Here is a 14,841-nt window from a genome sequence, read left to right as displayed (position 1 = left end):
TTCCCATACAGTGTTTCCCAAACGTTTGACATATGTGTACCCCTTCTATAATTTTCGTAACCCCCTCGTACTCATGAGAACATAGAATTAGGCGCAGCTAAGCACGGTGCAGTGCATATCCCCACCAAACCCCGGTGCAACGCGTACCCCCACCAAACTCCTCCCGTGCCCCTGGGGGTGTGCCTACCACACTTTGGGAAACACTGCGGATAGAATAACTGGAAAGGGCACCTGCAGCCACTCTACAAACAGGATCCTTACGTAGCAAATCTCTGCCAGTGTTTGCTGGCCCGTGCACACCAGGTGCACGCTGCTTTGTACGTAGACCCGAGACTTTTCTACCCTGTCAGGAAAGGCAGGCATTCTGTGGATTTGGGGGTTGAGGCATGGGGCTCAGGTTTGTGTCTCTGCTAGCCGGAGGGACCTGACGGACTGGCTGGCTCCCTTTCTCCTCTGCACCTCCCTCCCCAGATCAGGCAGGCCATCCCTTTTCAGGCGTCTTGGAACTTGGGCAGGGATGGCCCCGCAGCTTTAAGCCGCTTCCACTGTGCACAGTAGCACAGCCACAAACAGGAGGCGGGGTCACCGAGGGTCACGGGGTGAGCTTCTGCCAAGCCCGTGGGTCATTTTGCAACACTTTTGCATGGAACATTTGAATTTTATGTCACTGCATTGTTTACAGCAAATATTAGTGTTTAATTGTGGCTTAATGATCTCTCCAGTCAATATTAGCTTTCTGGTTATTATAAAGTACTCCTGTGTGTTCCAGAAATACACAAGCATGATCTAGGCAACCCTCACTTGTAAGAAAAACCCAGGTGGAGAAGTCTGCCTTCACTGGCGTGGAATATGCACTTTTGTGTCATAAAAGGACATTTTAAAGGAAATGATTTAACGCAAGGTTTATTAAAATTGAATTTCTTTGCCGCTGGGACTTTAATTTGGGGTTGTTTTCCCCGAAGTGCATCTTTAATGTAAATAAGGCAGGTGTATTTTGACTTGCAAAGGTCACAGGACACTGTCTTGTTGGTAAGCGACAACAGGCCAGTGTCGGATAAGGCATATTTTTGAGAGCTTTGCAAGCAAGAAAGCCAGCCCCCCACATTCTTCTTGGTTTTCCACTCAGAGACAACATGCTCCCTGTTCCTTCCCCCTCACAGACATAGCAAAGCAGAGAAATGAAACCACCCCCATCGCCAGAGGAGATGGCTGCAGGCTGTAGGTGATTTTTTTTTTCCTCCCAGCCGCTGAAACAAACCTTGCCTATAGTGCGCTCATCCTGTGTCCCATGGGCCAGGCTGCTTCTCCCTCCCTGCCTGTGTCCTGGCACTGAGCATCAGGGGTCACATCTGTGGATGGGAGCAGTACTGCTGCTGCACCTTTTTCAAACACAGGGACAACCTATGACTTCCCATGTTAAGACCACCCTTGTCAGGCGGCACAGCCCCCGGTCCCAGGGGAGCAGGGACAGAGGTGAGAGCAGCCTGATCTCAGGCCAGCCTGCCCCTGTGGGGGGTGGAGACACCCTCCCGATGGCGGCATCCATGAGAAGATCACGGAGGGGATTCAGACCCAGGGACTGCGGGAGGCTTTTCAGACGAGGTGACATCGGGGTCTTGCCGGTTGAGTAAGCTCTGAAAACAGGGGAGGAAGCTCATGTTCCTGGAGTGCTGGTTACCGTGTTGGGCCTTTTACTAATCCCCGCCATCCCTCTGGGTGAGGAATGAAGTGAGAGGAAACCAGTGCTGAGCAGGGCCTGCGCAGCAGGTAGGCCACACGTGCCTCCCGCAGGCCGGCGCTCAGAGCCGCCTCCCCTCAGTTAAATGCTCTGCTTTCACCGTTGAAATTCTGGATGGTTTTCAAACAAAGAGCCTGCTGCACTTCCCCCTCTACCTCCCACTCACCTTCCCGCGGTAACAGAGCTGTGAAGATTTGCACCAGTTCGCCTCTCTGCTGCCTTTGGTCTTGGGGAGCCTTACAGATCCAGAGACAGTGGGATGGACAAAGTGCACGCAGAGTGGGGTGCTAAGGGACCCTGATAGCAGGAGATGACGAGGCCAGGGATTCGTGGGGGCCTCCCCTGGTCATCCGCTGGGATGTTTGTCTACTATTATACTGTGGCAGGTTCCTGTCCCTCAGCATTGAGACAGGCTGATGGAGGGCGATTTTGAGGTACTTTGCTTTTATGGCTCTATACTGGGTCCAAGTAGAAGTCTGAGGCAGGAGGTTTGCTAATGAAACTCAAATTGTATTGGGGAATTAAAAGAAAAATTGAAGTGTCCCAAGTTGTCCTAACTCTGGGAACCTGCAGAGCAGGAATGTTCCTTGAAGCACAACACTGCTGTCTGCCACCGACCTGCATCCATCCCTGCCCCTCCTGCCTGCACTGTCCCCATCTGAACCCCCAGAGGGCCAGCTTTGTTCTCTGTGGTCTGGGAGTCAGCAGGGAAGTCAAAGTTGGATTGAATCCGTGAACTTTGGCACTTAGAGCCTAAGATGAAAACCCAGACTCAACTCAGCACCCAGAAGACCAGCCAGGGGCCTGGTTTGTGTGTGAATTCAGGAATTCAGCCATCCAGTGCAGACCCCCAGGCAGGGAAGGTCTGGAGCCCCTCCCCTGATGGGGACCAACGTCCTTAGCTTTATCAACTTCTCTTTCCCAGCCCCTGGGGCCAGAGGGTCTCTGGGTAGGAAAACAAACAAACACACCGAGTCTGACTTTCTGATAAAACAAAAGAGGACTTGGAATGGGAGCAAAGTTCAGTGAGGCCTTTTGTTGCTGAAACTGGTTCTAAAAATGGGGGCTGATTTTATAAGCTGTTTATCCCCGTCTCTTCCCTCAGACACTTGTCACCATCCTTCCCTCCCAGCGCACAGGAACCCGGCAGTCCTCTGGGGTTTTGCAGTCCACAGGTTGCACCCAGGGGAGAAATGCAAAGGCCCCTGTCTCTAAGCCTAGATAAACGTGAGTTCAAATCCCAGCTTTGCAGCTTCCTAGCTGAGGACTATGGATGTGGAACGTGACTTTCAGGCCTCGGCGCCTTAAAATGGGAAATGACTGAGATGAGTAATTTAAAGTGCTTCATACTCTGCCTGGTATTTGCTAAAGGTTTATTAAATGTCAGCTGACATTATTATTATTGTTGTTGTTGTTGTTGTTATTATTATGATTATTACTGGCTGGTTGGTTTTATCATCACCACCACTACTACCACTGTTACGATTTCCCCTTGGTTCTCAACTCCGTTGATACATCTTATCTTTGCAGGTATTGTTACCTAATATGAATACCCTTATGAAGCCAAACAAGCTGAATCAATCTAGTAAATAATTTACACAAATAATATATAGAGGTAGGTGTACAGTGGTAATAATATTAGTAAAAACAATAGTAGCTGTTACTTATGGAGTGCTTTGCTTTTTTGAACCAGGCATTATTAGACACACTTGAGGTAAGCACTGATTGCACTCCCATTTTACAGATTAGGACACTGAGGCCCCAGGGGCGAAGTCACTTGCCCAAGACTTCACAGCTGGCGAGTGGCAGAGCTGAGCTTTATATGCAGGCAGTTTGGCTCCCGGGCCCACGTTAATCCAGCCCTGTGCAGGAGATAACCAACCGATGGTCCTAGCCATGTGGCTAATTTCTACTGTGACCTTGGGAAATCACTTTAGCTCTTTGGGCCTCCGTTTGTGCATTTGCAGTGAATTTTGGCCACATGGACTGCACCATTTTTGGCCTTCCTCCTCCCTCCCCTCTGCTCACTGACATTCTCCTTTTGCATTTCTGTTTACTCTCTGTCTTGGGGCAAACCCTGCCACCAGCACATTTGCGGCTGGTTGACTGTCTGGTAAGCATCATCCTTGGCCTCAGGTGACCAGTGGCTGGAAGAACCCCCAAGGTGGACCCTGTGTATGCGGCCGTGGTGGCCAGACCGCCCGTGATGTAATGACCGATTAGGAACTTCCTCTTGGAAGCCTGGCTTCCTCCAGGAGCCAAAGGTGCTGGCTCTGAGGTGGGGGGTTGGGGGCGGGGGGCGGGAGCAATCAGAGGAAACTCCTGTCAGCTGGGCCCTGCTTTTGGAGAGAGTTCAGCAGAGAGGCTTGGTCTAAGAGCTGTTGACCATTAATGGGGCCTGTGTACATTCCTTCTGCTTTTACTGCGGGAGCCCAGCGAATAAAGGTCTGATCGCCCCCTCCCTTCACAAAGAAAAAAAGAAAAGAGCCTTTAATGTTGCATCTTTGGACTCACTGCAAAACCTGAAGCCGTTTCTGCAGCTTAAAATGACAAAAGAAGTTTAAGTGGAAACTCCTCCCCCCCCCCCCCCTTTAAGTGTGATAACAAAAACTACTTATCTACAGGGGCGTTAGGTTAACCAGATGCAGGGCCCCGTAACTATTCCCAGGCCTGGGCGCCCTGGATGAAAAAGCTGCCGGTGGGACTGGAACTTGAAGCCACAGGCATGACGGGGGACAGAAGAAAGGCGTTTTCCAGGGGGACCGGAGCCCCAGCCGGGCTTGTGGAAAGGGGACTGGACGAGCCAGCCCTGGGTTTCCCTCAGGCTCTGCCACCGCCTTGCTGGATGATCCAGGGCAGGTCACTGACCTCTTTGAGCTTCTGTCTCTGAATCTCCCTTCCCAGCTCCCCGAGGGGTCTGGGGCCGCTCTGCCCTCGCTTCCTGCTCATTGAGGTGCGGCTGGGCCGACCCTTTCCACCCAGACCTGGGAGGGGCAGGGGGGCTCCTGGGGCCCAAGTGGGGCATGGAGCTGCGGCCCAGGCTGTGGACATAGAGGAGCATGGGGTGAGGTGGAGAGGCCAGGACCCTGGAGACCGAGAGGACTCTGGCTGGCCTCCTGCAAACACTGAGCCTTTCTGTCTAGCTCCCTTAGAGTCAGTCTACTCTAAGGGATCAGAAACAATCTCGGCACGTCTTAGGTTCCCTCCACAGGATGGCGGGGGCCAAGGCGGTCTGGCCAAAGGGAAAGGGGGCGGGGGGGGGGCGGGGGATCCAGAGGAAAACAAGCTGCACGCGTGTGCTCCAGCGTTTGGAGCGTGCGGCCCACGGGGGAGCACACAGGAACGCTCCTGCCCTTTGTTTTGACAGAAAACTGCTGATTCGAAGAAGCTACAGGCTTTTCTTGGGATTTCAGCTCTCCCCGCCTCCCCCAGACGGCACTCGGCCCCCTTGGTGCCTCAGCACCCCCACAAAATTACATGTTGGGCTCACAGCACCCTCCCCGGGCAGGGCAGAGCGGCCAAGAGGAAGGAATGCCAGCCCTCGGAGGGGCTGGCTCCAGTTGAGGGGAGCGGGCCTATTGTGAGCCTGTCTCCTCCGGCCCACCACAGCCAGCCACCTCCCTCTGGTGGCAGGAATGTGGGCACCACCAGGAAGCTGAGCCACCCCTGCCCTGCGGCCTGGAAACTCAGGGCTGTCCCCTCCCGGGCGGCCACAGAGCCCTGCTGAGCCCCTCCACCACCGGAGCTGGCCTGGGCAGAACAGTTTTACTTTTTAAATTTTAGTTCTTTCCTGGCCTCATACCCACGGTGAAATCCACAGCTCTTAGGTGTCTAGGTCGTGGTTTTTTACAGTGTGTATACCTGCGTTCCCAATGTACCAATCGGGATTTCAGACATGTCCATCACCCCACCCACCCACGCATGCTCCTTCCCACTCATCCCTGCTCCTCAGAGGTCATCCCTGTGCTGATTTCTGTCACTGTCGGTTAGTGTTGTCTATTGGAGAATTTCATACGCATGGACACAAATAGCACTTCTGTGGGCTGCCGGCGACCCAGGCTTCTGCTGTGCATTGTTATATGTTTCAGCAGTTTTTTCCTTTTTATTGGTTAGTCACACCCTATTGTATGGATGTACCTTGCTCTTTGTGTTTTTTTATTTTTTATTTTTTATTTCACTCTTTTGTTTTCTTTTTAACGTTTGTTTTGCAATGACAGTTTATATTCAGTATTATTTTGTATTGGTTTCAGGGGTACAGCATAGTGGTTAGACAATCAGATACTTTACAGAGTGACCCTCAGGTGGTTCAGGTACTCACCTGGCACCATGCATAGTTATTACAATACTAGGGGCCCGGTGCACGGATTCGTGCATGTAGTGGGGGGGTGGGGTGTAGGGTGAGGGAGGAGGTCCTTCAGCCTGGCCTGCACCCTCTTGCAATTCAGGTTCCCTCAGGGGATGTCCAGCTGCCTGGTCCCGGAATTGGCAGTCCGACACCCCCCAAGGGATGTAGCAGTGTGTCCAGCTGCAGGCTGCCAGGGAGGAGCCCGAGCCGGGGCCAGGAGCCGCACTGCTCACACTCATCCGGCCTGCTACCACCTCCCAGTAGTGCTGCTGCAGAGTCAGGAAAGGCTCCTTGTCGCTGCAGCTGTGCTCGCAAGCCGTGAGCCTGGCTTCTGGCTGAGCAGTGCCCCCCTGTGGGAGTGCACTGACTACCAGGGGGCAGCTTCTGCATTGAGCGTCTGCCTCCTGGTGGTCAGTGTGTGTATTAGCGACTGGTCAACCAGTCGTTCCAGTAATTCGGTTGTAATAGTCACTTAGGCTTTTATATATATAGATTATTGACTATATTCTCTATGCTGTACTTTACATCCCTGTGACTTTTTTGTAAATACCAACCTATACTTCTTAATCCACTTACCTTTTTACCCAGCCCCCCAAGCCCACTCCCCTCTGATAGCCATCAGTTTGATCTCTGTATCTATGAGTCTGTTTCTATTGTATTTGTTACTTTGTTCTTTAGATTCCATATATAAGTGAAATATGGCATTTGTCTTTCTCTGTCTGATTCATTTCACTTAGCATAATACCTTGTAGGTCCATTCATGCTGTCACAGATGGTAAGATTTATTTATGTTTTTTAAGACATGCTTAGAGAGAGGAAAGAAGGGAAGGGAGAGAGAGAAACATTGATGTGAGAGACACTATTATTTGCCTCCTGTATCTGCCCCAGTCAAGGATTGAACTCACAATTTAGGTTATGTGCCCTGTCCAGGACTTGACTGGTATCCTTTCCTTCTGTGCACAGGACAACACTCAACCAACTGGCAAGGCAAATTTCATTCTTTATGACCAATGCTGCATTGTATATTTGTACCACAACTTTTTATCCACTTGTCTGTTTACATATCTTGGGTTCTATATAATAAAGAGGTAATATGCTAATTAATTGTCACGCCCTCAAAGATGGTGGTGCCCAGTCCCCTCAGCCCCGCTGTGTGCTCTGGAATCCCTCAGTCCTCTCAGTCCCCCAGCCACCCAGGGCTGCCAGAGGATCAGGTAACCAGGGCTGGCCGAGGCTTGCACTGCCGGCAGTGGCAGCAGTAGAGGTGTGATGGGGGGTCGCCTTCCCCTGATTGCCGGGTCACCTCCCACCCCTGAGGGCTCCCAGACTGTGAGAGGGGGCAGGCCGGACTGAGGGGACTCCCCCTCATCTAGTGCATGAATTTTCCTGCCCGGGGCCTCTAGTTATAAATAACGCTGCAGTGAACATAGGGGTGCAGATATTCTTCTGAATTGGTGTTTCGGGTTTCTTCAGATCTATATCCAGAAGTGGAAACGCCGGGTCATATGGCAGCTCCATATTTAATTTTTTTGAGGAAACTCCATACTGTTTTCCACAGTGGCTGCACCAGTCTGCATCCCCACCAACAGTGCACAATGGTTCCCTTTTCCCCACATCCTCACCAATGCTTGTTGCTTGTTGATTTATTGATGATAGCCATTCTGACAGGTGTGAGGTAACATCTCATTGTGGTTTTAATTTGCATTTCTATGATGATTAGTGACATTGAGTGTCTTGTCATATCTATTGTGCATCTGTGTGTCCTCTTTGGAGTAGTGTCTATTCAGGTCCTCTGCCTATTTTTTAATTGGATTGGTCCTTTCTGTTCATTTGTTTGTTTTTTGTTGTATTTGAGTTGTATGAGTTCTTTGTAAGTTCTGGATATTAACCCATTATCAGATGTATCATAGGCGAATATGTTCTTCCATTTGGTAGACTGTCTTTTCATGTTGATGGTTTCCTTTGCCGTGCAAAAACTTTTTAATTTGATGTCGTCTGTTTGCTTATTTTTTCTTTTGTTTCCCTTGCTTTAGGAGATAATATCAGAACAAAATACTGCCAAGAGAAATGTCAGCGATTTTACTGCCTGTTTTCTTCTAGGCATTTTATAGTTTCGAGGGGCACATTTAAATCTTTAATCCATTTTGAGTTTATTCCTATATATGGTGCAAGAAGGTGGTCTGGTTTGTTTGTTTTGTTCAATTTTCCTAACACCATTGATTGAATAGACTGTCTTTACCCCATGATACGGTCTTGCCTCCTTTGGCATATGTTAATTGACCATGTACTATATTGGTGTGGGTTTATTTCTGGGCTCTGTTGTGTTTCTTTGAGCTCTGTGTCTGTTTTTATGCCAAGGATGTACTTTACCACCTTAGTCCATTTGAGCTGCTGTAACAAAATACCGTAGACTGACTGGGTGGCTTAAGTAGCACATTTATTTCTCACCGTTCTGGAGGCTAGGAAGTCCAAGGTCAGGGTGCCAGCAGATTTGGTGTGTAGTAGGGGCCCATGTCTAGGTCATAGATGGCTCTTGTTGTTGCTCCTCACATTCCGAAGGGTCAGAGAGCTCTGCATGCCTTCTACAAGGGCACTGATCCCGTTCACGACCCTCAGGACCTCCCAAAGGCCCCACCTTTCCAAACGCCATCACACTGGCGTTAGGATTTCAACATGTGAATTTGAAAGGGACATACATGTGCAGTCTGTAGCATCCATTCTTCTGTTGGACATCTGCGCAGTTTTCCAAGATTGGGTGATGATGAGTAGAATTGCTGTGAACATCCACTAAGTCACAGAAACTTAGAGCTGACTGTTTCGGAGGGAAGACTGTAGCCAGGAGAAGGAGGTCGCCTTCCTGATCAGAGCCAGGAGGCGGGACACCTGGCAGATGAGCACCAGACTGCGCCTCTCCTCTCCTCCTCCCCCCGGAACCGTCCCAGCCGGGACCCAGCGTCTGGCTGGGAATTAGGCCAGGCCCCGAGCAGGGGTGGTGAGCAGGAGTTTCGGTCAGAGCTCGGTCATCTTTGATGTTGTTCACTCGAGTCTGACTCCCCAGCATTTATTTGCAATTAAGGAGCTGGTTCCTAATTAGGCTGATGGCTAGACCGCAGCCTTGGAGCCAGGAGGAGAAAAAGATCTTCTGCAAGAGACTGTCCCCCTGCGCCCTGAGTGGCAGCTCCGGCTGCAGATGGGAGGTGAGGTGTGGAGGGCGGAATGGGGCTTTGTTTCATTTTGGGGGTGCCTGCCCTCTCACTCAAAGACAGCGTGCCAGCTTCTGTCAGACACTGCAGGAGATATGAATACACACACGTATGTATGTACATGTGTGTGCAGTGAAATAGTGCCTCAGCAGTACACCTTTGTTCTAGACATTTACTCATTGCTTCATTATGTTGCTTCTGAATACCCATACCCAGGCTGGGAGCTAAACCTTACCAGTTCCCAAAGGGCATTGCTGTCCCCGGTCCTATGGTCACCTCCATGGTGGTGACTGGGGGCGGGTCATACTCCCAATGCCCCTGGGGATCCCTGGTCTCTGAAGAGTCAGGCCGGTGCTGGGACCAGTAAACAGCCGGCTACTTCTTTCTGCACCCAGTTGTCTGCTGCTGGGAGTTTCCAGAAAACCCACAGATAGGCTGTGTGCATGAGGCACTCAGTGATGGATAAGCCTGTTTCCAAATGGGGAGACTGAGGCTTGTCCACAGCCACACATGTAGTCCGTGGTGAGAGCCTTATGTAGGTCTGCCTCAAGGCAGTCTATCGCAATTCCGAAACCTTTAGATCCTGTGACAGCATTAGCTTAGAATTCTGAGGTGCCAAGTTCTGGTCCCCGTTCTGCCACACCCTACTGCATGTCCTAAGGCGAGTCACCCTGCACCCAGGGGCGCCATCTTTCGGGCACAAGGACATTGGATTCAATCAGTGGTTCACACAGGCTAGTTTTAGGACTAAGTTTTCATTGGTCAATCATGAAAGAAATAAGAAAATTTCTTATAATCTAAATGCAGTGATTTTCAATCCTTTTCATCTCATGGCGCACATAAATCAATTACTAAAATACTGCGGCATACCAAAAATATACATATATACCCAATATATCCAAAATAGGTGTAATTTTGATGCCCTTTTTGCTCCAAAGTGACTTTAAAAAAAAAAAAAATCAGGTGCCTATACTTATATATAAAGGTTTATAGCATCAAGAATTAACTAATCAGATGCAACCTTATTATGCAATGTGATCAATAATATGCAACTCTATTATATGACCTATATGGTTCAAGAAAGGGCATTCACACCGGTTGGCTATTGTCACTTTTGTTTTGACAATCTAAAGGAAAATAGGTCAGTGCCCCTGACTAAATAGTTGGGTAGTGCATGTTTTTAAAATTGTTGTAGCACATTGGTTGAAAATTGCTGATCTAAAGGTATTAACTTTAAAATTTCTGACTTTTTTTAATATCAAATTATACTTCTGTAATTTTGTTAGGGTTAAGTTACACTTTTAAAAAATATTCCCCCCCGTTGATTTCAGAGAGGAAGGGAGAGCGAGAGACAAACAGAAAACCAATGATGAGAGAGAATCATTGACCCATTGCCTCCTGCACACCCCGCACTGGGAATCAAGCTCTAAACCCGGGAATGTGCCTGACTGGGAATCGAACCACGACCTCCCCATGCTGGCTGGGCAAATTGCACTTCCTTTTGTGCTAGTGATATTAGATGGGGATTCTTAATGTCATGACAAAATAAAAATCTTGGGAATTTTTAATATCATGACAAAATAAAGCATTCCCAACCTCTCTGTTACACAGTGTATTGGTTTGGGGCTCCCTGGATAAGATGCTGTCACGGGGGAGCCCTGAGACCCCAAGAGCTGGATGGGGATGGGGATTTCCCCAGAACATGGTGCTGGCTCACCAGTTGGCTTGTTCTCAGATCAGACCTGCAACTCAAGGCCTTGCCCACCATCCCCTTCGGCCCGGGCCATGGCCCCCACCTGCTGAGCAGGATTCTGATGGGGGTGAGGATGGGGGTGAGGACAGTGTGCCAGCAGTTGAGATGTATTTTATCTCTTTCCCTTTTAGTGGCTCCGAGAGCACAGTAGGGACACATGCAGCCTTGGGCCAGACACAGAGAGAACTGAGACCCACGCCTTCCCGCGGGAGAGTCTAGCCTAGCCAGGGCAGTGACACCTGCTCAGGCCGAGGAGGGGCTGAGCCTGTCATTGCACAGGAGGGAGGGGTCAGAGGGCTTTTCTGGGGCCTCAGTCCATCTCCTGGAATTTGGAAGACTTGGCCGGGAGCCCAAGCCTGAGGAGGTGTCCCCTAGTCTGCTCAGCCAGAGGCCGGGGGTGTCCAGGCAGGGTCCCTGAGCCAGGGAGCTGGGGCGGGCAGGTCGGACCCTCGGCAGCCCTGTGAGGTTTGTCCCCAAACCTCACATTTCACCATCCCTGTGAGGGAGGTAAAGCCACGAACACAGGTCTTGATTGGGGGGGGGGGGGGGGGGGGTTACAAATGATCAGGGGGCATTTGGCTTGGCTGGTGGGAAGAGGGGACAGAAAGTCCCATCTGGCCTCGGATGGAAAGCCTTATGGGAGATGGGAGAGAGGAAGTTCCCACCCCCACCCCGTCCCAGGATCCTCACCCGGACTCCCCTCCCTCCAACGGGAACCTGCTTCTCTCTCTTGTACAGTGGAGCAGCTCACGCTGGGGCAGAGGTGGCTTTTCCTGAGCCTTATCTGGGGAAGGGGGGTGGCGTGGCAGGAATCCTGCACTCTGACACTGCAGGGAGTCCTTGGGGAGGGAAGGACTTTGTTTGGGGGCGGGGCGGAGTGACTCACAGGCTGTGGGTAAGCACCTCTGGGGCACACAGACCATGAGAACGGTCACGGTTACAGATAGGGACACTGAGGCTTAGGGAAGGGGGGACCTGTTCAGTGTACATGGGATTTTGGGGGGAGTCTGCCTGGGGTGTGGAGAAGCACTCCAGCCTGGAACTGGTGCTGGCTACAGGACTCAACAGTGTGTGCCCTCCGCCTGTGAGGGCACCTCCCCGGGCCTCAGTTGCTGTGCCTGTGAAATGGGGTGATAACAGAGGCGAACCAAGGCTGTTGTGCAGAAGGCGCCCAGCTTACGGGAGGCACTGAGGGGCTCCTGTTGCCTGTCCTGTTGCCCAGAGTTCTCCAGACAAAGCTGCTTTGCTTCTTCACCTCTTTCTGCCGAGAGCACCATGACATTCTTTGCTTGGTGAGGAGGTCAGTGCTAGAGTTTGATGGCCAGGCTGGGATGGTGCTCGGGAACTCCCAACCAGTGCCAGACGGGCAGGTGGGTGGGTGGATGGAGAGGAGCAAAGGCTTGGGTGTTCCTGGCTGCCCACCTGCTGGGACTGGCCTCGTGCCCACAGCTTGGTCATTCACCATGGGATCGAGGTGTCTGTCCGCTGGCTAAGGGGCAGGTCAGCGAGGGCAGAGAGTAGGGCCTCTTTCCCCACGTGACAATCAGCCGGACCCATCGGGCCCTGGACGGAGGGTGTGAGGTAAAACGATGCTGCCTCAGGAGCTGGGCTGGGACCTGAAGCCAGTCCTAGAAGGAGGGGCCTGCCCTTTGGGGCTGTGCCCAGCACAAGGCTGCAGCAGAGCTTCCTGCTGGGTAGCTGGGTGGAGGAGGTGTCGGGGGGCCTGTCACCCTGCTGCCCGGGGCTTGTGGGTAGGGCTGAGCTGACTGTCAGAGCTGACCTCGCTCGGGCTCCTTGGTGAGGTTGTTAGCAGGGTTTTTTCTCTGGTTTAGTTGGACTTTGGTCAGTGTCTCTTGGAGAACAGGAGCCATAGAGCGAGCGCATTTGCTGTGTTCTCACCAGGCCTCCAGCAGAATTCTCCCTCTGAGCGAAAGCCCTGGCCAGGGCCCGAGTGGGGAAATGTCACCTGGCCGGGCATCCTGGGTGCCCACCTGCTCCTCAGAGCTGTGAGCTCAAAGGAAAGGAGCAGATGCTAAAGGGCTTCTGAACCTGAGAAGCTGCCCGCTCAGGAGAGCAGCGAGGATGGGGCTGCGCTTCAAGGCAGACTGCAGCGTGCGTGTGTGTGTGTGTGTGTGTGTGTGTGTGTGTGTGTGTGTGTAGGGGGCGGCGCCCTCCTGTGTGTTAAACTTCAGGACAGCCTGGCACACAGCACGTGCTGCTGACGTCTGTGTTGACGGCTAGAAACACCCCCCAGCCCCCACCGTCCAGGCAGGAGCGCCAGCTCCGCCCCCGCTTCCCCAGCCCGAATAACTGACACCCCGCGCCCTGTGCTTGCCCCGCAGACGCCAGCATGTCTCCGGACGCCACCAAGCCGAGCCACTGGTGCAGCGTGGCCTACTGGGAGCACCGAACGCGCGTGGGCCGCCTCTACGCGGTGTACGACCAGGCCGTCAGCATCTTCTACGACCTACCTCAGGGCAGCGGCTTCTGCCTGGGCCAGCTCAACCTGGAGCAGCGCAGCGAGTCGGTGCGGCGGACGCGCAGCAAGATCGGCTTCGGCATCCTGCTCAGCAAGGAGCCCGACGGCGTGTGGGCCTACAACCGGGGTGAGCACCCCATCTTCGTCAACTCGCCGACGCTGGACGCCCCCGGCGGCCGCGCCCTCGTGGTGCGCAAGGTGCCGCCCGGCTACTCCATCAAGGTGTTCGACTTCGAGCGCTCGGGCCTGCTCCAGCACGGGCCCGAGCCCGACGCCGCCGACGGCCCCTACGACCCCAACAGCGTGCGCATCAGCTTCGCCAAGGGCTGGGGGCCCTGCTACTCGCGGCAGTTCATCACCTCCTGCCCCTGCTGGCTGGAGATCCTGCTCAACAACCACAGATAGCGGCCGCCGCCGCCGGGAGGGCCCCTGCCAGAGACACAGCCCCCACGGACGAAAACCCCCCCCCCCCCCCAAATATCATCTACCTAGATTTAATATAAAGTTTTATATATTATATGGAAATATATATTATACTTGTAATTATGGAGTCATTTTTACAATGTAATTATTTATGTATGGTGCAATGTGTGTATATGGACAAAACAAGAAAGACGCACTTTGGCTTATAATTCTTTCAATACAGATATATTTTCTTTCTTTTCCTCCTCCTCCCTCTTCTTTTTTTTTTAAGAAAATGATACAGCAGAGCTAGGTGGGAAAGCCTGGGTTTGGTGTATGGTTTCTGAAATATTAACGCCCAGACAAAATGCTAATACCAGTCACTCATTGATAATAAAGTATTCGCATTATAGGTTTTTTTTTTTTTTTTTTTTTAAACTGTCTTCTTTGTAACAGAGAGGGACATGCATGGTGGGTTTCTGGCCCATCAGACATTCTGAACTTGGACCGGTCCCTTTGCCAGGTAAAGAGCAGAGGGGATAAACTGAAGAGGGAGGAAGGGCATGCTTTCTTTGAAGACCACAGGAGTTCCGTTGTTCCTTCTTCCCCGTGGCTGTGGTGTGTGTACAGGGTGGGGGGGAGGAGGAGGGAAAGGGGGCGGTGTTGGGGCCCCATCCCAGACGGAGGATGGAGGCGCCTGCGCTGGCCCAGAGGAACGTCCGGTCGGATGGTGGGGACTCAGGCCCACGCCTCCCGTCTCTGAGCACACACAGGCCGGAGAACACTACTCTGAGGGGGAAGCAGGTGGTGGCCTTAGGCTCTCTTCCCACCATGGCGAACCCCGGGTGATGCTCCTCCCCGAGCCGCCCTCCCACCCGCCTCTGGGCAGCTCAGCGTCTGCCCACTGGGGTACACTCGTGA

At 52.2% G+C, this 14,841-nt stretch overlaps 1 protein-coding gene across 2 annotated transcripts in view; it reads left to right on the top strand.

Annotated features, from left to right (window-relative positions):
• SMAD6 (SMAD family member 6) overlaps positions 1-14,189 on the top strand; it is a 79,146-nt gene extending 64,957 nt beyond the window's left edge. For both annotated transcript variants that reach the window (XM_084887380.1, XM_084887379.1), the window contains one exon: positions 13,382-14,189. In XM_084887380.1, the coding sequence (XP_084743506.1) occupies positions 13,382-13,923 (542 nt within the window). In that variant the 3' untranslated portion in view covers positions 13,924-14,189. The remainder of the gene's footprint in view (positions 1-13,381) is intronic.
• The last annotated feature ends 652 nt before the right edge of the window (positions 14,190-14,841 follow it).

The sequence above is a fragment of the Pipistrellus hanaki genome (assembly GCF_964339955.1).
Source record: "Pipistrellus hanaki genome assembly, chromosome: 1".
In the NCBI taxonomy this organism is placed as follows: domain Eukaryota; kingdom Metazoa; phylum Chordata; class Mammalia; order Chiroptera; family Vespertilionidae; genus Pipistrellus; species Pipistrellus hanaki.
This window is presented reverse-complemented; position numbering and strand designations above follow the sequence as displayed.